We start from the raw sequence: 26,639 nt of genomic DNA, 5'->3' as shown, positions 1-26,639 counted from the left end.
GTTTCCTGCTGCTGCTGCAGAGACAGAAGAGCTGGATGGAGGAGGGCCTCGGGTTTGGCCTCAGGCTTGGCCTCAGAAAACTCAGGAGCTCACAAACCCTCCCTCAGGGCTCCCCGACTCAGTAAATGGCACCCCGTTTACCCTGCTGTCCAGGCCAAAAGCTTTGGACTTCTCAATGTGTATCTTTAATACCATTTGGGTTTAGGCTTTGAACAATGTGACCTATTGTATCACCTATTCAGAAAATTATAAACTTTTTAAAAAATCACGAACAAGGCAAAAAACGCACGTGCACGCATGCGCACAGAATCTTACCATTTGCCGCAGTCCCGATCCAAAGCACCATCTGAATAGGTCAGACTAGCTGTTCCCACTGACTTCCTGCTCTGCTTAACATCCACACTCTCTACCACCGCCCTCAAGGCCTCGGGCAATCAGGCCCCGCCCCGCTCCCCTGCCCCCTCCCCCACCATCCCTCACCTCCTCAGGTGCCAGTCTCACTGCCTCTGGTGAGATCCTCCCCAGCCACCCCGTCCAAACTGGCCCTCACGCAGCCCCCTCGGCCTGTGTTAGGCCTCCTCACGGCACCTAGCGTGACCTGGCATGGTTGACCAACCTGGGCTGGCAGGGCCTTCTCTCTGTTCGTGGCTGTCTCCAGCTCAAACACCCTAAATCATTGGGTAGATGAGTGAAGGTGGGCGGGGGGAGGTCCTGTGATCCACTGCCCCGCCTCCTGCCGGTTCCAGAGCCCATGCTCCCCAGGGACGAAGGTGCACTCGCTTTCTCGAAGCTCAAATGCAGGTCTGACGACTGCCTTGGAAGGATGGTGGTATGCGTCCCCCGCCCCTGGCTGACCTGGGCGCCTCACACGCTCCCCTGGGAGCTGCAGCCCAGAAACAGCAGTAACAGCTGACGTTTATGGGGCAATTACTGCACGAGCTCGAAGGCGCCGACTGCTTTGCACAGGTGATCTCATTTAATCCTCAAACATCCTCAAAGGAACCCTAGGAGATGCGTCCTGCTCTCCCGTCTTACACATTGAAAGGTGAGCCAAGTTGCACAAGCTCACACTGTTGTCCGGCAGCTCCAGAGCCCTCAACCCTCACACATTCCCAGGAACAGAGAGAAGGGTGTGGTCCCGAGGCAGAGGCAAAATGGATGCAAGCCCCCCAAAAAGACATTTATCTTGAAAAGATATGAAGGACAAGGCTCACAGCAGGACAGAGCAGGAACCCTTCTCTCTCAAGCCTCTTAAAGGTGTTTTATTTGTTTGCTTTTCTTTTTTCTCTTTTTTAAAACAATAATGGCACATTAAAAAAATTAAGAACTACAAAAAAGGACCATGTCTTCGAGTCCATGTTCACATTGTCCTGGGTCGCGGCACCAGGACTGGTGACTCCTGCTGGGATTTCGGCCTCTTGGAAAGGTGCTGGGTGGCTCGGCTCCACCCGCATGGGGCCACTCGGGGGACTCAGGCGCTCTTCTTCTGGGCCCCACTAGAGGGCGTCCCTGGGCTCTCGCTTCTGAAGCCCCTAGGACCCTGGCCAAACACCACCTCTCTCTCCAAACTAGAGCCAGGAGCTGGAAACGTTAGGGAACTTATTTTGGTCCCCACAGGGGACTCTTTAGGGACACAGCCCTCCCCCCGGCCGGCAGGAGATGACACCCAGCCCAGCCTGGTCAGCCCCAGGAAGTCAGGGTGTCTCTCCCCTGTCCTGTCTCCAGCCCAAGCCCAGCTGACGCCACAGTGATGCTCTTGTTCTCCATCCGGCCCAGGCCCCCCTGCCATGTCCCACGGCCACCCCAGCAGGCACAGGAGTGACAAATGCTCGGCCCCCTCAGCCGACCCCCACCAAGAGCAAGAGGGCTCCCCAAACCCCAGGGCCCTGGCTCAGAAGGGAGGGCTGTGTGACAAGGGGGGCAGGGAGGGAAAGGAGCTGGCGTGAGGGGCTCAGAGCTGAGGCTGCCAGGGAAGGAGAGAAGCAAGAGGCCGGCTGAGGGCTCAGGGCAGGTTCCTCAGACTCTGCAGCGAGAAGCAGGTCCTGGGGCCTGGGGCACAGGCCTGGGCAGGCGGGCCCGGGGAGGAAGAGGCAGAAAGGGGCTCCCGTCCTGCCTCTGGTTACCATGGGGGCACAGGCCTGGGTGACAAGACCTTAAGACCCCCCCAAAGGGAAACGCCACGCTGCACTCAGCCAGGTCTCAGCCCAGCCCTCGTGGGAGGGAGGAAGCCCACCAGCCCAGGCCCTGCCAGCCCCAGCTCCCCACGGCAGCTCCCAAGGGCACCCCTCCATGGGCTGACTGGACTGTAGCTGGGGGCGGGCCCGGCGGACCCAGCTCCTCCTGCCCCGGCCCCGCCCACGCCCTTGGCTCTACTCCTGCTGCTCGTTCATCTCCATGTCTGACACCAGGATGTTCTTCTCAGTGGCCTCGCCGGGGCCGGAGGAGCTGCGGCTGTAGCGGGCGCCCTCGAAAGCCCCGCGCTCGACGCCCTGTCGTCGCCGGTAGAGGATCAGGGCCGCCGTCAGCAGGGCCAGGAGCAGAAGCACCGCCATCAGCACCACCAGCAGGGCCGCAGGGCTCCCCGGGAGGGCTGCTGCAGCAAGAAGAACCCCCGCTCAGAAGCCCCGCTACGGCCCCCGCCGCCCGGAACAAGGGGGGGAAGGAGGACAGGGCTAGTCTCAGCCCTGCCTGTGACTCACCTGATGGGGAGAAGCTGCTCTCCTCAGCTGCGGCAGAGGAGGAACCAGTTAATAACAGTAGCAGTGATAATATGATAATAATAAGCAAACACGTAAGAACATTTTCTGCAGGCCCAGGCACTTCGTTTGCTCATTTAATCCCCTTATACGTACTCTTATTACCCCATTTTACATATGTGTAAACTGAGGCCACAGAGTTTGAATGACTTACCCAAGGTCACAGAGTTGGCAAATGGTTTGGCCTGGGCTTGAACCCCATCCCTGCCTTTAACCACTACAAAATGACGGGTTTGCTGTCTAGTCTGGAAATGTGCAGCAAGGCCCAGTCCTACAGACTAATTAATCCCAGGGGAAGGTCCCGGCGGGCCCCAGGCCTGTCTGTCTATTCTCTCCCATCCACTGCATTGTCTGCAGAACAAGAAGCAGTCGGGCCCCCAGCCAGCACCAGATGCCTGGGGGTGGCAGGAAGCCGCGGGTGTGCCTGCCGGGCGCTCACCTCGGGCGAGCTTGCAGACGACACCCATGGTGATGTTGGTGCAGGCGCCCGGGCGCCACAGCCCGCTGCTGCTCTGGATCCAGTAGCAGCTGTTGTGGCTCAGCATGCTGGGGCCCAGGCCCGGGGGCCCCCAGTTGGAGTAGTTCACAGCTGTGTTGTCCTGCCAGACCAGCGTACCTCCTGGGGGAAGAAGGCACTGAGGGGGCATTGCAGGGGCGGGTAGGTGGGAGCAGGTGGGAGAGAGCAGGCCTGTTCTAGGATCAACTCCCACCTTCCTCAGGCCCTCACCTCCACCAAGCCCCGCTGGAGGGCATCACCCCTGCCACCTGAGGCCTCCCCATCCTGATCCTACACACAGGGACCCACCTTTGGGGTTGAAGTTCATGCCCAGCCAGGCGCCCCGACTCTGGCCCTCAGAGCTCTGCAGATGCTCCCAGACAAACACGTTCTCCATCTCATCCAGGATGGACAGGACCACCCCACCCTCTGGACACAAAGGAGGCTCACGTCAGGGCAGACGGGTCTCCCCGGGGTAGCAGAGCCCTCCAGAGAGGCCCCCGCCCTCTTCCCTGGCAGCCAGAGGAGACGATGGCGTGGAGTCGTGCGTGGAGGGAAGGGGGTTATAGTCACACACGTCATGTCACGGGTGGTCTGTGCGTATTGCAACGTGAGGGGCGCTTATGTGTGAGGGCTGCCGACAGGTAGACCGCAGCACGGGGACTGCATTCACAGGGGCTTTGAGCGTCCACGAGAGGGGTCGCCACCTGGAATGCCCACACATGGGCTCTCGCCCACCCGGCCCACCTCTCTGGCAGCGCTGCAGCGCCTCCTTGGGGCCCAGCAGCAGCTCCATGTGGAAGGAGTAGCAGTGCTCCCGGAAGGGAATCCACGCCGAGTCCGCCAGCCCCTGGGGACAGCTGCCGTGGTAGCTTATTCTTCGGGGAGGAGGGGGCCCTATGGGGGTGCAGGATTGAGAAAGTGGCCCAGGGTCCTCCCAGGGTCAGCCTACCCCCAGCCCACCCCTCGGCCCCAGCGGGTGGGCACTCACCTCCGTTAACTCCACACACAGCCCCCTGCAACTTGGTGTCACAGCTGGTGGTGCGCCAGGCCCCATCCATATCCACGTAGGCGCAGCCCCCCGGGTACTGGGGCTCCCAGTCCTGCCAGCTCACATAGCTCAGCGGCTCCTCCGAGACCCAGGAGTACCGCCGGGAGCCCTGGGCACAGACAGCCATCAGGGTGGGAGGAAGGGGACCAGCCGGGTCAGGGAGCAGGTAAGGCACAGGGTTAGGGGGAGGAAGGGAGGGAAATCAGGGGAGTGGGTCCAGCCCGGTGCCCACCTCCTCACTGGCCAGCCCGATCCAGAGTGGCGTGCGCAGCCCTCGGGCAGCCTGCGTGAGGAAGGCCTGGGTGTAGGGGTCAGGCACGTGCGCCAGGCTGGCGTTGCGGCTCTCACACAGCAGGAGGGCATCGTGCCAGCGCAGCGGCTTCTGCAGCAGCCGGAAGGTGCCGTTGAGGTAGGAGAGCTCAGTGCCCGGGGCAGGGAGCGATGCTGCTGGGCATGGGCTCAGGGAGGGGTCTACAGGGAAGGGGGCAGGGCTCAGGCCGGGCTCTGCCCCCATCACCCCATCCCCAGGCATGAGGCCGGGAGGGGGGAGCGCCGGACATCAGGCAGAGACCAACTCTCCTCTGGGCACAGTGCCTGGCTCAGTGTCGGTCATTGCTGTTATTAGTAACAATATGTTCTTGCTAATAAAGGGATGAGCAACCTAGAGCTCGACCATGAATCCAGGGCAGAGGGACCCCTGCACAGAGCTGCAGGAACCTCAGACACAGAACCTCAGGGCCCCTGCCACCAGGCATGCCCAGTGTCTAGCTCTCCCCGGTCAGCCCTCCAAACCCCAAACCTTCCTTCTGAGACCCCTTGGTGCCCACTGCCCTTCCCTCTGATTGGCGCCTGGCCTTTCTGCCCATCTGCTTCCCGAGCAGACTAGACTCTGGGGGTGGCCCCAGGGGCCCTCTGAGGTCAAGGACCATGTCTCATTCCTCAGGGCATGGCCCACGGAATCCAGTCCCGGGCTGGGGTTTCCGGGTTCCCCGGTGACACGTACCCGTGCCCTTCTGGCAGATGAAGCCGTGTGTCTCCTCCGCGCAGTTCCGATCATCCCAGCGGCCAGTGAAGTGAGCTGAGGGGCTGTGCAGGACCACCGCACAGCTGGTCTGGGGGGAAGGAGCTGCTCAGGGGAGCCCCGGCAGCTGCCCGCTTGTGCCACTGCCCCCAGAAAGCTGTACTATGAGCAAAGAGGCTGGAAGGGGGTCCCCAGGCAAGCGCTGCGGGGCAGGGTGGGGGTGGAGGGCAAAGGAGAGAGTGGGGAGGGGCTTCCTCACCGGTATGTTGCCGCTGGGGGCAGGGCTAGGGCCAGAGGGCTCCCCGGGGGCCCAGTTGGTGTACCGCAGAGGCTCCTGCTCTACCCACTGGAAGTCCCTCTGCGAGGCATGGAGGCCAATCCAAAGGTCAAAGGTCACATTGGGCAGGCTGGCTGTGACGAATGCTACAGTCCCCCAGGAGAGAGAGTGATGAGCGACAGGGCAGCCCCCTCCTCGCTCTGCTCTAGCCCTCTGGGGGGATGGTGTCAGAGGATCACGGGGCCTCCCCATGGGCTGGCCCTACCTTGCTCTAAGGGGTTTGCAATGGTGACCAGTTGGGCCTCTTGCTGTTCACAGGAGAACTGTGCCTCTGACCACTTCACCCGGTCCTGGGGGTCCTCGCCCTGGATTCGGAAACACTGTGGGGCGGAGGGGGAGGCATGGCATCCTGCTCCACCTCCCTGTCCCACACACCCAGAAACTCCGCTGCGGAGCCCTCGGCCGCAGGTCCTGGGGAGGCTCGGGGGCTGTGAGAGAAAAGCATGAGAACCAGGCCATCTGGGTCTCCTTGACCGGTTGAGAGGGTGGTCTCCGGCACCCTCTCAACCGGGCACAGCGGATTCACGTACACTTGCCCACACTGTGGGGAGTTTTTAAGTGGGAAGATTTCTCCGGGCCACCAAATGCTCTACTACTTGTGACGGCACCGCCTGGGCCATGCCTGGGGACAAGGTCTGTCTGGCTCTCAGCTTCGCATACTCCAAAGGCTTTTGACAGAGTTACTGTATCGTTACCATGATGCTAACAAATTAAGCAAAGGGCCAATTACATATATGAAATATATTTTGTTTTCAATTAGGTGGAAGAAGTCATAATAAGCTTTTGGAAACATTTAATGACATGGGGAAATGCTGAAAATATAATACTGAGAAAGAAAAGCTGGCGACACAATTGTGTTATTTAGCATAATCTCAATTACATGGGAAAAGTCAGGAAGTGAGTAACAAATATTGATAGGGGTCATCTCTGCAGAGTATGGCTGAGTTTTAGTTTCATTTTTTGTTTTTTTCCCCAAGATGTTAATAATACACGTCTTACTCTTTTTTTTTTTTTTTTTTTTTTTTTAAACGCAGAACAGGTGTAATATTCGCTTGGATATTCTGAAGACAGTGAGCGCTCCAGGACACGATGGGCGGGCTGCAAGCGAACGTATGACAAAGATTTATGGATTATGTTATCTAGCGTTAACTAATCTAATCCTCACAATAGGGGTTAAGCGGTCTTACAGTGTCCTGCAAAGAAGGCATGGATCGAAGCTTATAATGAAACCACAAGGAAATAGTGCCCTTCTCCGTCTGGGGTAAGTGCTTTCAGCCACTAGGTAAAAACAATGAAGGTCTAATCAGGTCTGATGAATGAGCTGCAGGGTCAGGAAGTAACCACTTCTGGAAAGAAACTCACTCTCTAGAGGGAACATTTTGAAAACGCATTTAGATGCATATCCATTCGAATTCATTTTACTGTCTCAAACTTTCCTAGCTGCACACTCAAAACGCTTGGGAAGAGAATTTTCTAAATGTTGTTTTTAAAAAATCTTCCAAGGATTTTTTTTTAACTCTTTTAATCAGCTCTTCTGATTAGTTTATAAGGCAGATGAGTTTAAATGCAGAAACGGACCAATTTTTAAACAAAAACCTTTGTTTAATTTGTAGAAGGACTGGAAAATAGGGAGAAGGACTTAGAAAGCCCAGCCAATGATGGATGACCTTTCTTCATCTTGATCTATTTGTCTTCGTGAGGTAATCTTTCCGTCTACAACAACCATTCAATCCATGTGTTAAAATAATCTGAACTTCAGGGAACTTCCCTGGCGGTCCAGTGGTTAAGATTCTGTGCTTCCAATGCAGGGGACGTGGGTTCGATCCCTTGTCGGGAAACTAAGATCCCACATGCCACATGGCCAGAAAAAAAAAAAAAAAAAATTGAACTTCAAACAAGACCTGTGAAGTCTGAATCACAAAGCGTCAAACCAAGATTTTTTCAAGTAATGAAGAATATGCAATCACTTTGCTCTTATCAAAATTATTTAAATAGTAACAATTATTATAATTGATAAATTTTGAGTGAGCGCAAAAATTTTTTCATACCACTAAAAGGAAAATTTTGAAAACTTAAAAATACTATTTAAAAATCTCTCGCTCATGGTTTATATTGTTTTGTTCTTGTGTCTATTTAACTATATATGATGTCAGTCACATTAGTATGTAAGTAAATATATATTTACTTACACACACATATGTAATGCACACATACGTACTTTGTATGTTCAACATTTTAATAGGAATTCATTATCAAGGTGTTTGGGGACTTTCCTGGCAGTCCAATGGTTAAGACTCTGCACTCCCAATGTCAGGGGCACGGGTTTGATCCCTGGTTGGGGAACTAAGATCTCACAGGCTGCACTGTTGCCTCCAAAAAAAAACAGAAAACAAACAAAAAAAAAGCAGATGTTTGGCGACCAGGGATCTAGGAAACTCACCAAACTATACGGGCAACCTCATTACCTGGTGAATGAGAAGGTGTTACTACGCTGACTTAGTTTCCAAGGAGTCTGGCCCTGGCACTGGGGCCATGCAGAAGAGAGGGTGGTGGGTACAGGCAAGAGGCCATGACTTTGATGCTGCCAAAGGGCGAGGACTCCTGAGGCCCAGCCTTCGCCTTGGGTGCCCCCTCTCCACTTCCTACCTTGTTGAGGAACTGGCTCCAGCCAGGGGGGCAGCCACCTGTGGGTTGTGGGTCTGGGGGCTGCTGCTCTCTGGTGCTGTTGCTGCGCTTGCAGATGTAGGGCAAGGCTGTCATGCACCTCTGGTCCCCCCACTCCTCTGCAGAAAGAGAACAGGAGTCACCCCAAGGGCAGGGCATGGCTGCCAGCACCCTGGCCTCTGTGGCTGCTGGATCACAGGGACAGGCCCTCCCCTCTCTGGGTCTAGCCCTTCTTGGGTTGTGGGAACAGAGAATGAGAAGAGACCTAGGGCCCCTGCGCAGGCTCACCTCACTGCCCCCAACACCCACCCTCCGCTCAGCTTCTGCACCCTCTCTGCCCCATCTTGTGCTCACCTCGGCTGGCCATCATGTACACGCACTTCTTGTCCTTGCCTATGGGCCGAGGCTTGCCGGGTGCCCAGGAGATGAAGTTTATAACGGAACCATCTGTCCATCTGCAATGGCACCGAGCAGGGGTGACTCCAGCACTGGGCACCGTGCTCCCCTGTATGCAGCAATGAGGGGGCAGGGACCAGAGCCCAACACCAGGGGCTCAGTGGTCGTAGGCTGAGGAGTGGGGCTACTGAGCTCAGTGCAGCTAGAACCCAAGGACCTGGCGCCTCCAGGTAAGGGCCAGCCTTCCTGGGCATCCGTTTCTCTAACTAGAAAAGAAGTCTAAGGATCCCAGAGCAGGGGTCCAAGGGCAGCGCTACGCTCAGACACCCATGTGCTCCTGGGCCTTCCACGCCTCACACATGGTAGGTGGGCCGTGAATACACAGAGGCCCCTCCGGACCATCCTATGTTCTTGCCCATGTCCTGAGGCGACCTTATTCATGAGTGACCCCAGCATAATAATGAGCTGCCATTACCTACTGCCCGATAACGTGCTGGATGCCATGCTAAGGATTCACATACCTCATTTCTAATTCTCACAATGATCCTACCAGGCAGGCCTCGTTTCATTCTCAGGTGAGAAAACCGAGGCCCAGAAAGGTTAACTCACTTGCTCAAGGCCACATAGCCAGTGGAGGGCAGGGCTGGATTCAAATCCAATCTGTCTGTCTCTATATGCTGTGCCGCCTGCCTACCTCCAGCCTGGGTTGAGGCTCGCCGTACACGCATGCGCCCCGCTGCCCATCCACACCCGCTGCCCCTCCAGGGCTCCCACCTGAAGCGCCCGTCGCTCTCTGAAGTATGCAGGCCGATCCACCAGTGCTGCTCTTGGCCCCGAGAAAACTAGGGGAAGCCGGGCAGGCAGGTGAGGGATGGCAGGCCCTTTCCCTGGCTCCCGGGCCTGCCCTCCCTGCTCGCTAGCCTGCCCACCTTCTGCAGGTTGTGCCCCAGGAAGTCCAGCTCCGCCTGGCTGTGCACGGAGACCAGCTCGGCCAGGAACCACGTGCATATGCGCTGCGCCTGCGCCCACGTGGAGTGGTGCTCGAAGAATTTATACTCCGCCTCCTGGAAACGCAGCCATTCCCGTCGGCCTGCGGGGGCGGAGGGGGCGTGGGGATGGAGGCCAGGCTGGGGCTGCCTGCCCGCCCAGCCCAAGGAGGACAAGGCGGGTCCAGGGCAGCCTAGGCAGGCGGGCCTGCGAGCCCATCCGACCTGGGCCAGTAGGGTGCCCCCATCACCTTTCCCTCGGCTCAAGCCCTTAAGCCCCTTCGTTCTGTCCCGGCCAGGCCCTGCCCAGGAGGTGACGCCCCTTCCCCCCTCCGGGCCGCCATGGGGAGAGGGGTGCCTCACCTTGCGGGCTGCCGTCAGGCTCCCGCACGTCCGCGCCTATGGGGACAACAGGGACAGAGACGCTGCAGGGAAAGGTGCCCCCTCCCTGGACCCCCGCCCCCTCCGCCCTTCGTCCCATGCCCGCTCCGCCAGCGCCGCCCCACCCAACCTCGAGGGATCTTGCAGATCCAGTCCAATTGCGTCTCGCACTGCATGGCTACCCACTGCAGGGAGGCCAGGTCGAGCACTGCACAGCCCCGGATGTCGTCATCGTCGTGCCGGCTCCGGTCGAAATTGTGGTAAGAGAACTGATGAGGTCGGAAGGGGAGAGGGGTTTCAGGCACCAGGCGCAGGCTGCACCCACCCCCCCAGAACAGACCAACCAGAGACATGGCATAAGCTAGGAACCCCCAACCTGGGCTAGACGGTCCCCACCCCCTTTCCCTTACCTGCCAGCTCTGGCCAGAGGCGCTGCCTCTACTAAACCTCGCGCACCTCCAAAAGACCACGCCCACACCCAAACCTCGCCCGCCCAGGCTCCGCCCACCTGCCCCGCCTCCTCCAAGCCCCCTCACCCCTAGTCCATCGCTCCAGCGCCAGCTGTGCCCCGCTCCGGGGTCTCGACGGTTCAGGCCGATCCAGAACCAGTGCTGCTCGTGGATCTCGGGCTCTGACTCACTTTAGCACAACCCGGGGGTGAAGACAGAAGACATGGGGATGAGAGTTATAGGGGCCCCTTGCATTTGTGACCTGGGCAGTCCCAAGGACCTGGGGCCTCTCGAACTGGGCTTCACACTCACCGGGCAAAACACTGTTGGGGCCACCCTTAAAAAGCTCTCCCCAGAGAGAACTGGGCTAGCTGGGCCAGGCGCCACGCTCGCTGCGGGCAGGTGGCCTGGCTCCCTTCCCTTGCTTTCCTTTGGGTGGGATTTGCCCTGCCAGCAAGATTGCAGGCTTTCACTTTAGGCAGCATAGACCTGGGGCCGTGGAATCAGATACACCTGGATTCCGGTCGTGGGTCACCCAGGGACCAGCTCTGTGACCTTGGGTAAAAAAACCCAACCTCTCTAACAGCCCGCAAGGGATAATGTGTACTTAGGATTGAGAAGAGTCTTGAACGTGGATTAAATGTTTAGTGCAGTACCTGGTACATGGTGAGAAGCAACTGACACGAGCTATTATAATTACTAGTCAAATAATGTAATTGTGCTGTTTGCTGGGAGGAGATATCCCTGGAATTGAGGTGTCAGGAAGCCTGGATCCATTTGGATTTTTCCCAAGGCTAAGGGACTGTAGGGCTGTATGTCCCAGGAACCCACAGGACAGAGACAGGGATCTGGAGGGACCCCGCGGGCAGATGCTCACTTTTGTAGCCTTTCTATTCCTGTCTCTCAAAAAACGCTGTTTATTGAGAACGTGTGGGCTATTGTGGGATGGTGTAGGGTTGCAGGAGGGGGCGCTCACTTGGATCAGCCTGGAGGTTTTGCCATGGAGAAGGAGGGATGGTGAGGGCGGTTACTTGTGTAAAAGTCTGTGAGTCTCAGGGGGTGTTGCTGGCTCTGGTGAGCAACCCAGGGTCTCCGACTCCAGGGAGACCAGGGTTACTTGAGGGGGGGTCAGGATGGGCCTGGCATTAGTAGCAGATGCACAGGTCATTCCAAGCCCTGGAACCGACCGCCCTGGGGTCGCCTTAACCCTGCCCAGCAAACGCAAGAGCCCGACTCATGTGCATAGGGGCCACCGCCCCAGGCTCAGTACCCGAAGATCTTGTTGAGCATATTGGCCACAAAATGTTCCTCCTCATAGCTGGCCAGGCTCAGCAGCTGGGCCCCCAGCTCCTGGCAGGCCCTCTGGGCCTGGACCCAGCTCTTCTTGTCCTGCAGCCGCTCCGCGCTGAACACCTGCAGGAGCAGAGTCCAAGCTGTTCCCCAGCCCAGCTCCCCACGGGACACCTGCCCTCCCAGGACATGAGTGGGGAAGGGGGCTGGGGCCTCACTGGACAATCCTGCTCATCAGAGAGGGAGCCCCAGGGGAGGGGAACTGGCACAGCCATCTCCCAGAGATGGTCCCCCTAACCAGCGGGGCAATCAGGGCTCTTATCCCAGCAGAGCCACAATTTGCTGTGGGCAAGTCCCTTCCCCTCCCTGGACTTCAGCCTCTTCCTGTAATTAAAAGACCCTGGACTACCTCAGTGGTTCCCAAACCCAGCAGGGTTTAAAAACACAGGTTACCAAGCCCCACTACAACCCACTTAATCCCAGTCTCCATAGTGACAGCCTGGAAGAGTTGTTTAACTCGGGCTCCCCAGGCAACTCTAGAGAGCGGCCAGCCTGGCCCCAACATTTGGGAACCTCCGCAACCGATGGTCTCTGGGGTTTCTTCAACTCCTCAAATATTTATTGAGCACGTACTATGCACCAGGCCTCAGATGCCACTGACAAAAGGGTTTCAACAGAAAGTACCTCTGTCTGTTGTCTGTAAGTTTCTCCAGGGCCCGCCTGCCTGGATCATGGCTGGGTCCCACTGGGGCCACCCACCCTGCCAGGGGTGCTGCCTCTTTGCTCTTGTTTCTCTCCCCCGACCCCAGGCCAACAGGCTGCCTACCTTATAGCAGTGCCGGAGTTTGGGGTCTGAGCCCCAGCCCTGGGGGCAGGCGCCGGTGAGGCTGGGTGTGGGGTCTGGTCCAGGCAGCTCAGGCGTCACTGGCGTGCCCAGGCTCTGCCGGCAGATGTAACGAGCCCGGAACGACGTGCAATTCTTCACCTCCCACAGCCCCATGGCGCTGCCCGTGGCCAGGGCCACGCAGCCCCCACGGCTGTACCCTGGAGGAGGGAGAAGGGAGACCCACATGCTGAAGAGGACTCACCAGTCCTCCCTCACATCCCCGAGGGGCACCATCACGGCCCTCGCACCAGGAATCAGCTTAGCCATCTCTGCAGGGACATGCTCTGTGGAGTCGGGGCCCAGTGGGGAGGAAGGAAATGGGGGCAGAGGCCTAGCTCTATGTTTGCTCCTGTGAGACCTTAGGCAACTTGCTTAACCTCTCTGAGCCTGTTTCATCATCTGCCTCATCAGGTTCTTGAAAAGGTTAAAAAAGACAAATTTAAAATGCTAACAGTAATAGCGAGCACCTGTATGCTCACTACTCTAAGGGCTTTACGTGTATTAACTCATTCAAGCCTCATGTCAACCCTGTGAGGAAAGTACCATTATCCCCATTGGACAGATGAGGAAACTGAGGCTCAAAGATGCACAGCTAATAAACTGCACAATCAGGATCTGAGCCGGGCAGTTTGGCTCCAGAGCCTGTCCTCCTATAACCACATCACCACACTGTACGAATGATCTGTTTCCCATGAAGCCCTGGGTCTCGGTCGTGGCAGGGCTGGTCCACCGCGGCCTCCTGGCTTCACCAAGGAAAGTCCAAGGAGGGGGCTGTGCGGGCGCTGTGGAGGAGGGGCTCACCGGGCTGGTCCCGGTTCCAGTGGGTGTACATGACCTCATCCCCGCTGAGCCAGCGGAAGGAGCCGGTGAAGTTGAGGTCCTGCAGGGCCGTCCAGAAATACTCGCCGTCCCAGTTGTAGATAAGGCTGCTGACAAAGGCCTGCTCGAACCTGCGGGAGAGAGGCTGGTCGAGGCAGGGAGCTCGCCCCCCACCACTCCCTGGGCTACAGGCCAGATGCCCTGCTCCAGGAGCCTGGGTGCTGCACCCAGTCAGAAACTTCCTCAGGGGGCTCCCTGGGTGGCGCAATAGTTAATAATCTGCCTGCCAACGCAGGGGACAAGGGTTCGCGCCCTGGTCGGGGAAGATCCCACATGCCGCAGAGCAACTCAGCCCGTGCGCTACAACTACGGAGCCTGCGTTCTACAGCCCGCGAGCCACAACTAGGGAAGCCCGCGAGCCACAACTACTGAAGCCCGCGTGCCTAGAGCCCGTGCTCCGCAACAAGAGAAGCCACTGCAATGAGAAGCCCGCCCACCGCAACAAAGAGTAGCCCCTGCTCGCTGCAACTAGAGAAAACCCGTGCACAGCAATGAAGACCCAATGCAGCCAAAAATAAATAAAATAAAATAAATTAATTAAAAAAAATTAAGAAATGCTTTAAAAAAGAAACTTGCTCAGGGAAGTGGGGACCCCTGGGGACCCTGCAGCTGACACACAGCCACCCAGGTCCCCTTCTACTGTCTTCACCTCCATGCCTTGCTGAGGAGAGAGAGAATCAGACAGAGCCCAGGTCTCTTCGGGGCATCCAGCCCACACCTACGCCTGTTCCTGCCCCTGCCCAGGACCTGTCCCTGCCCCTGCCCCTGCCCAGGACCTGTCCCATGCTGGGGTCGCTTAATAAACAGGAGTCATTCTGGTGACAATATTAGAAAAAGGCCCTGGAGCCTGTTGAAGCTCAAAGGACTCGAGTCCCTCTGCACTGGATGGCAGGATGCTGCCCCCTTTGGAGGAGGGACCACATTAGGCCAGGACATAGGGGAGGGCTGGTCCCTCTCCTGTACCTGTTGGTGATGGTGACCAGCTGAGAGCCGTGGTCGGTGCACAGGCGCCGGGCCTCACTGTAGGTCACCTGGTCCTCTCCCAGCCAGTAGCAGGATGGGCTGTGCCACGTCCAACCCTGGCTCAAGAGAGTGGGCAGAAAAGGGGTGTCTGGGGGGAGGGCTCTCCTTTCTCACCCATAAATCCTGGGGTGCAGGTGCTATCAGTGGCACCACTGAATTTTCTGCAGGCTTGGGCACAGAACAGAGGGGACTGGTTTGACACCAGAGCCGGCTCTTCCTGTGCTGTGTTCTGCACCTTGTCACTCCACGCTCCCCTCCCTACCGTTACCCACAACTGCCAGGCCCGGGGTGTAAGCATGGCCCACGGGTGGCTGACTGGGAGACAGCCAGTCACCCGGCCTGTGGCCTGGCCACGAAAGATGAGTGGCCCACCGGGTTCCTCGCTTGGGTGTTTGAACCAAGAGACGCAGTGGGAAAACTGCCAGTTGGCTGGGAACCCAGAGCCAGAAAGCTGGGAGAGCTGCCAGGATGTGGAGGGGGCTGGGCAATCCTCGGGGGCCTGGAAAAGCTGGAGGACACGGAGGATGCGCCTGGCCCGCGAGCAGGGGGGACAGACCCTCGGCGAGGGGCAGCAAAGCTGCGGAAGAGAGACCACCCCTCCTACACGGCTGGCTCGTTACCCCCCTCCCCGTGAGGCCGGGGAGGCTTCACCCCCCCGACCCCTTGTCCCCTGGGCCACCTGAGGGCCTCTCTGCTCTTGCCTTGCAGGTGAGGACCTGAGGCTCAGAAGTACGTGGCTCGATTTTGTACAGACAGTGCAGGCAGAGCCCAGACCGGAACCCACACCACAGAGGTTGTGTCTGTCCCTGCCACAGCCCTGTTCCTCCTAAGATGACACCAGGTGCCTGCCAGGGCCTTTGCCTCCAGGAAGCCTTCAAGTGGGATCCCTGGGGGTGGGGGCTGGAGCTTGGGAGAGAGAGCAAGGCAGCCCCCAGGGCAGGAACCAGCGCAGAGGAGAAAGTGGCATGTGTGTGTGTGTGCGCGCGCGCGCGCGTGTGTGTGTACACGTGCATGTGTGTATGTGTACATGTGCATGTATTTGTGTGTATACGTACATACGTGTGTGTTATGTGTGTGTTTATGTGTATGTGTATATTGTGCATGTCTATGTGCGTATGTGTGTACGTGAGCGGGGCCTCTGCAGATGGAGCCGCCAGGGGCCAAAACACAACCAAGTGGGCTTGAAGAGCAGCCTCCCCACGTGTGTCCACACTGCTCACACCCCTGCTCCTCTGGGGGCGGCGAGGGGTGGGGCGGGCGGGCGGCTGGAGGAGGGAAACAGATCCATCACCCACCCTCACCCTCTTTCATACCTCCGCCCCCCCCACTGATTCATTCCCCCCATTCAGTCCTAATCCCTTCCCTCCCTGGGGCGAGAGCCCAGGGGCGGAGACACCGCATGGCCCCGTTCCTCCTGAGGAGACAGACAAGCACACGCTATGCCAGCAAGTGAGGCGGGAAGATGGGGCCGGGGTGCACAGAGGGCCAGGGTCTCCCCAGCAGCCTCCACTCAGGGGATACTGAACCAGACGGGGGGGCCCGGGGGGGCCCGCCCACCACCACCTCCGGGTTCTCCGTGGCTTTCCATGGAGGGGGGCTCAGGGCTAGGGGTGGCGGGGGAGCTCTGCTTCTTCCCAACAGCTTCTCCCCGCCACCCCACCTCACCCAACATCGCTCCTGGAACGGAGCAGGTTGGAGAGCGGAGGAGGGGGCATGCCGAGGAAGGGACGATGCCATGGGAGGCTGCGGGCTTCCACCTGCCCTCCTGCCCCTGGGAGCCCCTCTGGTTGGCCTCACCCGGGGCAGCTCCAGAAGCACCCTCACCTTCCGGCAGCCATGGTCCTCCTCAGCGGCCCCCTGGCTCAGCTGGCCTGCCTTCTTGCAGATGGATGGCAGGGACTGGTTACAGGGACTGTCATTCCAGCGACCTTCCTAGGGACACAGGGTAAGGGGGAGTCTCAATCTATCTCCTCCAAATCTCCCAAACCCCTTCAGTGAACCTGGTTTCCAGACCTGGCCGTGCCTCTGACTTGCTGTGTGATTCTGAGCAAGAAGCTTGACCTCTCTGTGCTCTAGGCTGGAAAATGGGGGAAGCAGGATTAGTGCTACAAGCCTCACAGGGCTGATGAGAGCACACAGAGTTGATGCGCAAATGCCTCGAAACTTTGACAAGCACTGTCTAAATGGAAAAAGGTGCTCTCTTAAATTACTTACAGCTCATTTCATAAACATGAAGGACAAGCTGGCTAAGACTGTTAGCAGGACAGACAAATGAGATTCCCAGGTCGGCAAGGCGTCCAGCCAGTACCTGCAGATCCAGGGCGAGCAGGGGCCGTGTGCCCAGACCCTCACCTCAGCTGACGGAGCTGAAGAGGAACTTAGTCCTCGGCCCCTCCTAACTGCCTTAGCTCTCCTGTGTCCAGGGCACCCAGCCAGCAGTTTCTGTCTGCCTTGAGCTGCATCTGGAGGGCAGAGGTGTTAATATGTCCCAGCCCCCAGGAGAATGCCTGGCACATAGCAGATGCTCAATAAATAATTGTTCATAAATTTTTAAATAGCATCCTCTAAGCCAGACGTCTCCACAGTCGCTGGCACTGTTGGCTGTATCTCACGGCAGAATGTCCTGTCTCTGGAGTAAGTAGTCTGTCCCTACAGCTTTGTCCATTCTTTAAGGGCCAGACTTATCTCTGCTTGAAGCCCTGGATCAATTCCTTCATCCACCCACACTGTCTGAGCCAAAGCTATGGCAAACAGTCACAGCTCCATCATTTCTTGAGGGGGCAGGACCCTGGGCTGGGTAGGGCTGGCACCGAGCAGTCCTGCCTGCAGAGCATGTCCACATAATGTGAGTTCTGACGCCACCTGCAGGCGGGGAAGTGCAGCTGGCAAGAGACCAAGATGGCACCAGGCACCGTCCTAAGGCTTCACAAGAACTCACTCCTTTAATCCTCCCAGTGACTCTCTGAGGTTGGCACCATTAGAGTTCCCCTGACAGATGAGGAAACTGAGGCTAGGTCTGGGGGCCCCGTGACAGGGAGAGGGGCTTCTCACCGGCCCCCAGATGGTGACACAGTCCTCCAGGCTGTCCCGGAAGTTGTTGGGCTCAAAAGGATGCCAGTGGGTGAAGCTCACGAGGCTCCCGTCAGACCACTCAAAATTCATCTGCAGTTTCAGATCGTTGAGACCGATCCACAGCTCCTCCACCTCTGGGGTGCGGCCAAGGAGAGGGGACACGGGGAGGTCAGCCTCCGGCACCGGCAGGGGAGGGAGGGACCGTCCCTGGGCCTCCGGGCGGATGGGACGAGCGCGGGGGACGCGGCCCCTCACCCTGCTTGATCTGCTTGGTGATGAACTCCAGCTCGGCCACGCTGTGGATGCTGAGCAGGTCGCCCCCGCCCCGCAGACACATCTTCTTGGACTCCTGCCAGCTGCGCTTCTCAGCCTGCAGGCGGTAGCAGTGGCCCTGGAAGGGCTGCCAGCTGGGCTCGCACTCCACCTTCACGTTGGCCCACACGTCTGCGGACACCAGAGAGGCCGCTGCTCAGGGACCGAGCTGCCCAGCCCGGGAACCGACCCACTGGGTGTCAACACAGGCAGGGGCCTGGAAGTCACCCCCTCCCCAAACCTGTCACAGATCCGCCCTTCCCACGAGGACAGGTCTGAATACCGAATGATGCTGGAAAGACAAAACTCCCAGGGTGGCTGAAGCTCCGGGAGGTGGTGGCAGATTCCACCCAAGACAGGACGGCCCCCCCAAGCTGGGGCTCTCACGGAGAGACAGATGGGGATTCGGGACAGACCAGCCCCAGGAGCCTCAGTTTCCTCCTCTGTAAATGGGGTTTCCTGCTGTAAGATTACAACTTAGCGCGTGTCCACCTCACTTAATAAATGACACAGCCGTCACTGTCTCAAAGAGCATCTACGGAGTGTGGCTCCATTAGTCCGGGATGAAGCGGGTGGGGACACGGGGCCTCCCAGGTCAGCCGCTCGTGAACTCACCGCTGCCTGACGGGCGTCCCCTGGCTGGGGTTTTTACTCTTGGTCCTCCCCCCACCCCCACCCCCAGCTCCTCTCCCTGAACCCCAGAGCTGAGAAACCAACCGGCCTTAGGCCCTTCCTCACTCCCATTTCCATGCATTTCAAGATCGCCCTCTAGGGATCAGGGTCCGCAGGCACCTGATGCAAACAAGCTCTCACTTGGGTCTTGGCAAGAGAAAACAAGACTTTACCAAACCACCCACAACATCAGGCTTGGACAGGATTCTGCTGGCTGGGCAAGAAAGCATGTACCCACTTGAAGCATCGCCCCACTGGGATCCACTCCATCCTGGGAGATGCTCCAGGGTCCAGCCATACTGTCTCTTGGAGACCTGGCAGAGTGGGGAAGGGCTGAGGGCCTGAGCAGCCTCCCTCCTTGGCTCAAGACCTATCGATCATCTCTCGTCAGCCGCTGAGCTAAGACCCAAGGCTGCCTCCTTGGACACAAGAGTTTAGTGGGTGTGCAGACCCAGGGCTGTAGGAAGAAGGGAGTTTAGGAAATGAGGACGCTTTGGGGGCATGACGGCGCCTGCCTCTGAAATGACACGCTTTGAGTGATGAGTCCCGGGAGGCAGAACCACCCAAGAAACTGCCTAGAAAATACACCTCGTGCAGAGAGATGTGGGCCAGGATGAAAGAGGAAATCCACGGCTAGAGACATACCTGCAGGTCCGTGAGGCCCCAGAGGAGAACCCCCCACAGCAGCCACTCTGGGCAGATCCAGGGGACAGAGGACTTGGTGAGGGGCCAGTCCCGATGGGGGCCACAGAGAGGCCTGCCCACACTGGCCCTGTGGCCCTCCTTTCAGAAAGGGAAGCCCTGGAACTGGTGCCTGCCCCAGGCTCCCCCTGAGCTGGAGGTGAGGCGCCCTAGATGTGGGTGCCAATGTTTGAAACCTTTGCTCCTGACCCCCGAGGGGGTGAGGACAGACAGTGGTGGCTAGTGACCCTGAATCAGCCTTTGGCAACACTTCAATGGTCAGAAGCAGAAGTTTTGCTCTGTAAGCTCTTACTATCTGTTTTGTGGATTTTTTTCTGGTTTTGCTGTATTTTCCGTGTACAAATCCCGTCTTCACCCCATGGCTACTGGACTCCTGCAGTAGCCCCTCCAACCTAAGGAGACGCTCCTTTAAGCCAGGCCAGGTCTCCAGCCTTAAAGCAACCCCGCAATGGGGTTGAGTTTATCCTCAATTTGCACCTCTGAGACTAAGCTGCGGACCCAAGGCCACACCCCAAAGCGGGTGCCGGCCTCTAGAGCTATCTCGGTGAATCACAAATGTGGACCAGACACTCCCTGCCTTAAAAGTCTGCAAAGGCTCCCACAGCCTACCCGGCCCCACCCAGATTTCACCCAGAAGCCAAGATCCTTCAGGAACTGGCTGCAACCTGCCTTTCTGAACCGTCTTGTTCCCCTGCCCTCTAATCCAGTACTTTTCAAACTGTACCTGCACATGAATCGCCTAAGCATCTTGGGAAATGCAGGTTCTAATTCAATTAATTGGTGGGGGGGGGGGTGCACCTGAGATTCTACATTTATAACAAGCATTTATAACATCACCTGGGAAGGTGACGCTGTGCTGCTGGACGGCGGACCACACTTTAAGTGGTTAGCGCCTGTACTCTAACCCTTAGTTAGGGAGCGATACTCCCCGTCCTTAAAGCTGCCGTGAACTTCCAGGCCACCGTGCCTTTGCACCTGCAGTCCCCTCTGCCAGGAATGCCCTTCCCTCACACCTCTTTATGCCTTTTTAAACTTACGCTCAACTTGAAAGGCCCAAATCCAATGTCACTTCCAGGAAGCCTTCCTTAAGTCTCTGGAGCTTAATCAATTTCTTCTCTAGGCCCCTCTGATATTTATTATACATGTGTTTCATAATAGCACATAACTCAGGATATTCCAATTGAATGTTGAGGTGTCTGCCTCCTCCAGCAGGCTGTGACCACCACGAGGACACGGTGAGTCCCGAGGCATTGAACACTGTGCTCAACGAACGTTCCCGGAACGAATTAATGGCACATTTCAGTTTGTTCAGACTTCAGCTGAACCATTAAAAAGAATAGCGAGGATCAGAGACCCCAGTGCTGGGAGGCTGAGCCGCCGGCGGCTGCGGCCCTGACGAGCCCCACCCACGCCCCGCGGCTGCCAGGCTCACCGGGAGGCGGGGGCTCGGCGGCCGTGGCATTGGGCTTCTTCTTGCAGACGTAGGGCAGCGCGATGCTGCAGTCGCGGTTCTGCCAGCCGCCCGACGACTCCGTGCGGATCACTCCGCAATTCTCCTCGCTCGGGTTGTCCGGCTGATCTGTGGGGAGGGCAGGGCGCCAGCGCCCCAGGCGAGAGAAACTCACCTCCTGGCCCGGGAGCCCTACCCCGAACCTCGTGGTCCCTCGGGAGACCTGAGCCCGCTCAGATGCCCAGCGCCCCGCTTCGGCCCTCCTGCTGCCTAACCTGGGCCCACGTGGTCCTGGTGCCTCTGCGCGGCAACCCGTTCCAGCCCCGCCCGCCCTGGCCAGGCTGCTGGCGCGCTCGGTGCCCCGGTGCCCGCGGCTGAAGGGGTGCGTGGAGAATAAGATCCAGTCCCCTCCCAGGCCCTGTGTCCCGAGGAAGGGGCATCGGTTCCTAATTCGGACAACACACGCCATGGACCAGTGGCGCCCGGTCTAGAAGGGAGTGGGAATCTGCCCCCACCCTCACTGCTCTCCTGGAGCAGGGTACCAGCGAAGGAGCAAATTAAGAGACCAAGTGCCTGTGCGGAGGTCCCCTGGCCTCCCTGCGCCCCAAACCCCGCGCCTCACCACTCTCCCAGTTGAGGTACTTGAGAGGCGAGTTGTCCGACCACTGCCAGCCTCCGCTGGTGTCCAGGTCGTTAAGGCCAATCCACAGTGTGGAGCTATAGCCAGTGAGCAGCCCTGACAGCAAGATAGCGACAGTGAGGAAGGGGTCGCCCCATCCCTGGCCCTCCACCCTCTGCCCCACCACCAGCATCCCTACCCCCACCAGCAGAAAGGCCTCAGGGCCCTCCAAAGGCGGGGCAGGTCTCAGGCGCCTGCCCCCCGCCCTGCCCCAGCCTCACCATTGATGTAGGTCTGCTCGTGGATCTCCGTGATGCTCAGCAGATCCGCCCCCTGTTGCTCACAGCTAGCCCAGGCCTCCCTCCAGGACAGCGTGGACTGGAAGTTAAACTGATAGCAGCTGTCCGTCAGCTGGTCCTTGTCCCAGAAGGTCTCACAGTCGTTACCTGCCACCACGATAGCCGAGTGTGGGTCCCTCCCCAGCCCTGTCCTGCAGGGCCCACAGGGGGTCCCTCCAGGAGTGCAGTGACTCCACACAGGCTGCCCTGTGCTGCGAGGAGAGGCCACTTCCCACTCTGCCCCGCAAGTTCTGCCACCCGCTCGCGCCCCCCAGGGCCAGCCTCCCGCCAGCCCCGCCCGCTCCACTCTCACTCTTGATGGGGCAGAAGCCCCAGCGCTCATCCTTGCCGTAGTCCTGGGTGGTGGCGCACCACAGGTGCCCGTCCTCGCGGCCTGTGCTGGTGCAGCCGTGGAACCACTGGTTGTCATACTTGAAGGGGATGGTGCACGGCTTCCCGTGGGAGTTGCCCTGGATGGTGTAGACCTCTGCAGGAGAGGGGAGCCAAGACCTTGGCACCTGCACCCCAGAGGCTGCCTATCCCTCAGACAAAAACCCCCTATAACCCTGGGAGCCGGGGTGGGCAGGGGTCAGCAGAGAGTGGGAGGGGCAGTGGCACCAGACTGTGGCTTTAACGCTCCCTCTGCCGTCAGGTCAGCCCAGGAGCCTGGGAGAGGGCCTACTGCTCATCCCATAGGGCTGGGAAGGGGGCCCCGCAGTGCCCCTTAATGCCTGTCCAAAATCCAGCTGGCCCTCACGCCAAATTCTATCTTGGAACTCCCAGGAAAGGACCCTTAGGATGAAGCTGCCCACCAGGAAAGGCCCCTCTCACTGGGTGACTCTGGTTCCTGTTCACCCCTGCAAAATGGGGATCAAGACCCCTGTGGAGGATTACCCTGGGGTCTCCCCTGAAGAGTGGGCCTGGGGGAAGGGATTTCTCATTTGATTTTACGTTATACACTGTTGTACTGTCTGAGGTCTTTACAAGAGTGTATTAACTTCGTAATTTTTAAAAAAGCAAATTATAGGCTTTGAAGTTCATTTTCTCAATTATTCCAAAATGCTTCCCACTGCAATGAAAGAGGTGCCTGCCAGAGGTCTGCGGAGGCCAAGGTTTTGTCACCCCGGCATCTGCCCTTGTGGCTCTAGGCCCCGGACACGAGGAGCCCCAGCCCTGCCCTGCCAGCAGCCTCTCACCATAGTAGGGCCGAGCACACAGATCCTCATCGCTGCCATAGATGCGCCACTGGCCGCTGCGGGTCTGGTCGCCGCGCTCAGGGGTGCCGGCCTTGGACGTGTTGCTGGAACGGCCCCCCAGGAGCAGGGACAGCTGGTCACCCAGTGTGCGACAGTGCCAGCGAAGATTCAGTGCCTCCCGGTCACACTCGTACATGCCCAGGGAGGCGGTGGTGTTGGTGCCCGGCCAGCCTGTGCCCAGGCACTGCATGGTGCCCAGGTTGAAGAGCCGGTTTCGGGAGACCCACTTCCAGCGCTGGGCAGGAAGGCTGGCATTGCAGGCTGGGGAGACTCGGACTTGCCCACCTTGGGTCTCCAGGCAGCCCTGCAGTCCATGGCTGAAGATGAGGAAGACGTTGGGTTCTGGAAGGGAAGGCAGGACACGAGGCCATCACAGGGGTCTCCTGGCCGCCCTTGACGGCCAGGCCGCCTGCAGACACTGACCATGATCCTGGTGCTGGGCTGTGAGCCTTCTCTCGTATGATAAATCACTCAGTCTTCACTACTGGCCCTTTGGGTGTTGGCAAGAGGCACTGCTGTCCCCCTGTGCCCAGTCAAGGCAGAGCCTAGGCGACCAGCCTCTGTTCTAGCCCCATGCCACCTGAAGGTAGGACTCAGCCTTCCATCCCACCCCCCTAAAGCAAACCCAACTCCATACGGCAAGTTGGGAACTGTTGACTTTTCTGAAGATCTTATGAGGACGGTGAAGGTGTTCACATCACACACCACGCTGCAACCTTTATCCCAACCTCTGTTACGTAGCGCTGTTTTTCCGCCAGAGTTCTCCAGCCTGGAGTCGCTTTGTCTCACTCTCCCCTCCTGCTCCTCAGATGCAGCGGCTCCATCTTCTCCTCTCATTTAGAATCTTCCCAAACCACTCACCACACCCGCCCCCAGCAAAACCCAACCATTCATGTCCCATAACCATCTCACTCCTTAGATTTTAGACAGAGCTTAGCTCTCTGGCTTCCCCAATCCTGCATCTTCTCACCCATCACCTCACTGAGCAGACACTCTATGAAAGACATTGAAATCCAACCTGCCCCCTGCCCACCTACTTTACAGATGAAGAAATCAAGATTTAAATTTAGAGGAGGTAGATCAATGGTTGCCTGGGGCTGGGTTGGGGTGATGGGAATGGGGAGTGACTGGGGAAAGGTACAGCGTTTCTTTGGGGGGTGATGAAAATGTGCTAAAATTAGATTGTCATGATAGTTGCACAATTCTGTGAACATACTAAAACCCCATTAAAGGCACATTTTAAATGGGTGAGTTTTACAATATGTGAATTGTATCTCAAAAGCTGTGATTATACCTTAAAGTGTTTGAGAGAGAGAAAGGACGAAACTGACGTGAGTTTGAGCTGTGAAGCGACCCACTCATGGTACCAAACAGCCAGTAAGCGAACCCAGGTCTCTGTGACACCCACGTTTCACCACCTCCTTCTTGTTCCTTAGCTGCCACTTAGTACACGACATACACATGCAGCACATCTCAGTCTCCAGAGCACGTCTGCATCCACTGGCCCTTCAGGATTATTTTCATGCCTTGAAAGCATGAGTCTGACTGCTAGGGTTCAAATCTCTGCTCTGCCACTCAATGTGGGAGTTGGGCACGCGGCTTGGTTTCCTCATCGTGAGACTACTGTAAACGTTAAATGAGATAAGACATGTAAAGTGCTTGGAACGGGGTCTAGCGCACAGTAAGAGCACCATAAATGTTGATGATGATGATGATTCCGTATTATAGGCGAAGTATTTGACTAGGGGTAGTAGAACAATTTGACCAGAGTCACAAGGCTGAAATTTGGCCCCAGTCTTCTGAGTCCAAGCCCCAGACCTTTCTGTTCCACCATGCTGGCCTTGGCATTCCTCTGTAAGTCATTCTTCATGGCCAGGCAGCATGATCTTTTAAAGATGTAAATAAGTTGTAAAAAAAATTTTTTTAAATAATATTGGAGTGTTGAAGGTCATAAAGAAAACAGCGATAACTTCAATAACATAATAAGTTTTTCATGGCATGAAAAATGCCATAAAAAATCAAAATTCAAGTGACAAAAATATGTGTAACTTACTAGAGGCAAATAGTTTATTGCCTAAAATGAAAAGAGCTTTTATAAAAAATACAATAAATTATGAGTAAAATGGCACCAAGATAGTAGAAAATGAATAAAAGATATGTATACACAGCTAAAAAAAAAAAAGAAGAAATGCAATTGGTTCTTAAATATTTGAAATGACAGCCTCTCTCACAGTAAAAGAAAAGCAATATAAGTCAGATTAGTCTCTCTCCTGCCTTCAAAGGCAATTCATCATTCTGCAAATAAAATTCATACTACTTACTATGAGCCATGAGACCCTACATGTTCTGGTCCTGCCTACCAGTCTGATCTCATATGATACTACTGTCCCTTGCTCAGGTCAAGGACCTCCTGGTCCCTTCTTGAACAGGCCTCTTTCCTGCCTCAGGGCCTTTGCACTGCTCCCTCTGCCTGGCATTTCACATTTCAAAAAAAGTCACATCTTTAGAGAGGCCCTCCCTGATCTCCCAATCTAAAGTGGTAACCACAGTTATTCTCTAGCATAATTCTCTTCACAGCATTTATTGTTATCTGGTATTTTTTCCAACATCCGGGTTATCTGTGAGTCTGGGCCTACCGACTATTTTTTCTGTTGATTATGCGTCACTCTTTCCTGCTGCCTGCATGTCTAGTAATTTTTATTACATACTGGATATAGTGGATAATGTTACAAGGAGTCTGGAGGTTTTTTTGGCGTATTGGACTTGTAGATGACATGTTACAGGGAGTCTGGACTTTTTATCTTCCTAAGAAGAATGTTGAGTTTTGTTGTGGCAGGCAGTTAAGTCACTGGTGGATCATCTCGATCCCGGAGAAGCTTTGGTTTTAAGTTTTGCTGGGGTGGGGTTGTTTGCGTTTTTCTGTTCAGTCTTAAGGTGTGGCCCTTAGCCTTGGGTTTAATCCTAGATGAGGCCTTCTAGAGTTTTCAAAGAAAACCTTAGGCAATTACTCAGCTCCTCTAACTTGGTGGAACTTGAATTCCAAACTCTTGTTTCCCCAGCACCAGGCAGCAACTGCAATCTCTTCCTCCAGCTGCTGTTTCTCGCTGGGCTCCTTAAAGCTTCACTCTGCCCACGCACAGTTTACAAGCTGCCAATGATTTGAGGAGAACTTGTAGGAGGACGTCTCCTGCCTTTCCAGGATTTTCCCTCTTGATTTTTAGCTCTTCTGGTAGCCCCACACTCTGACCGGTAAAGATGTTTGAGCTCCTCAGCCTGGGCAGGGCTCTCAGGAGGAACAGCTGCTGAAGTGAATCGCTCGCTCAGCAGCCTCTTCTCTTTCAAGGACTGTTTCCTCCCCAGCATCTGTCTGGTTTTGATTGCTCTCAAACCACTGTATTTTATATTTTGTCCTTAGTCGATAAGGACTCTTGGCCAGAGAATTAGACTAATACAAGCTAACCTGCCATTTCCAGAACCAGAGCTCATGATCTGACGTGGTTTTGTTTATTTTCTGTCTCCCCTCTTGTTCAGAAGCTTCCAAGGACTTCATCTTCACACTATATTCCCCAGTACCTATAACTCTGCCCAACATACGGTAATACT

The 26,639-nt window shown here is 56.8% G+C and overlaps 1 protein-coding gene across 2 annotated transcripts in view; it reads right to left on the bottom strand.

Moving 5' to 3' along the window:
- Positions 1–897: 897 nt before the first annotated feature.
- Positions 898–26,639, bottom strand: part of MRC2 (mannose receptor C-type 2) — a 55,619-nt gene continuing 29,877 nt past the window's right edge. Inside the window, exons 2-30 of one of the 2 annotated variants that reach the window (XM_079904178.1) lie at positions 22,977–23,378; positions 22,094–22,267; positions 21,724–21,888; positions 21,446–21,559; positions 20,806–20,952; positions 17,943–18,131; positions 17,667–17,821; positions 16,440–16,547; positions 14,556–14,671; positions 13,515–13,663; positions 12,654–12,871; positions 11,808–11,950; positions 10,625–10,727; positions 10,219–10,357; positions 10,071–10,106; positions 9,651–9,811; positions 9,496–9,563; positions 8,680–8,780; positions 8,308–8,444; positions 5,867–5,981; positions 5,584–5,747; positions 5,307–5,415; positions 4,536–4,774; positions 4,244–4,412; positions 4,000–4,149; positions 3,562–3,681; positions 3,196–3,375; positions 2,700–2,726; positions 898–2,590 (exon numbers count right to left, since the gene is read on the bottom strand). In XM_079904178.1, the coding sequence (XP_079760304.1) occupies positions 2,370–2,590; positions 2,700–2,726; positions 3,196–3,375; positions 3,562–3,681; positions 4,000–4,149; positions 4,244–4,412; positions 4,536–4,774; positions 5,307–5,415; positions 5,584–5,747; positions 5,867–5,981; positions 8,308–8,444; positions 8,680–8,780; positions 9,496–9,563; positions 9,651–9,811; positions 10,071–10,106; positions 10,219–10,357; positions 10,625–10,727; positions 11,808–11,950; positions 12,654–12,871; positions 13,515–13,663; positions 14,556–14,671; positions 16,440–16,547; positions 17,667–17,821; positions 17,943–18,131; positions 20,806–20,952; positions 21,446–21,559; positions 21,724–21,888; positions 22,094–22,267; positions 22,977–23,378 (4,319 nt within the window). In that variant the 3' untranslated portion in view covers positions 898–2,369. Of the gene's footprint in view, positions 2,594–2,699; positions 2,727–3,195; positions 3,376–3,561; positions 3,682–3,999; positions 4,150–4,243; positions 4,413–4,535; positions 4,775–5,306; positions 5,416–5,583; positions 5,748–5,866; positions 5,982–8,307; positions 8,445–8,679; positions 8,781–9,495; positions 9,564–9,650; positions 9,812–10,070; positions 10,107–10,218; positions 10,358–10,624; positions 10,728–11,807; positions 11,951–12,653; positions 12,872–13,514; positions 13,664–14,555; positions 14,672–16,439; positions 16,548–17,666; positions 17,822–17,942; positions 18,132–20,805; positions 20,953–21,445; positions 21,560–21,723; positions 21,889–22,093; positions 22,268–22,976; positions 23,379–26,639 lie in introns of both variants that reach the window. The other variant, XM_079904177.1, reaches the window with a different exon arrangement.

This window comes from Stenella coeruleoalba (genome assembly GCF_951394435.1).
Source record: "Stenella coeruleoalba genome assembly, chromosome: 19".
NCBI lineage: Eukaryota > Metazoa > Chordata > Mammalia > Artiodactyla > Delphinidae > Stenella > Stenella coeruleoalba.
The sequence above is the reverse complement of the archived record's forward strand: the minus strand, read 5'-3'. Positions and strand labels throughout refer to the sequence as shown.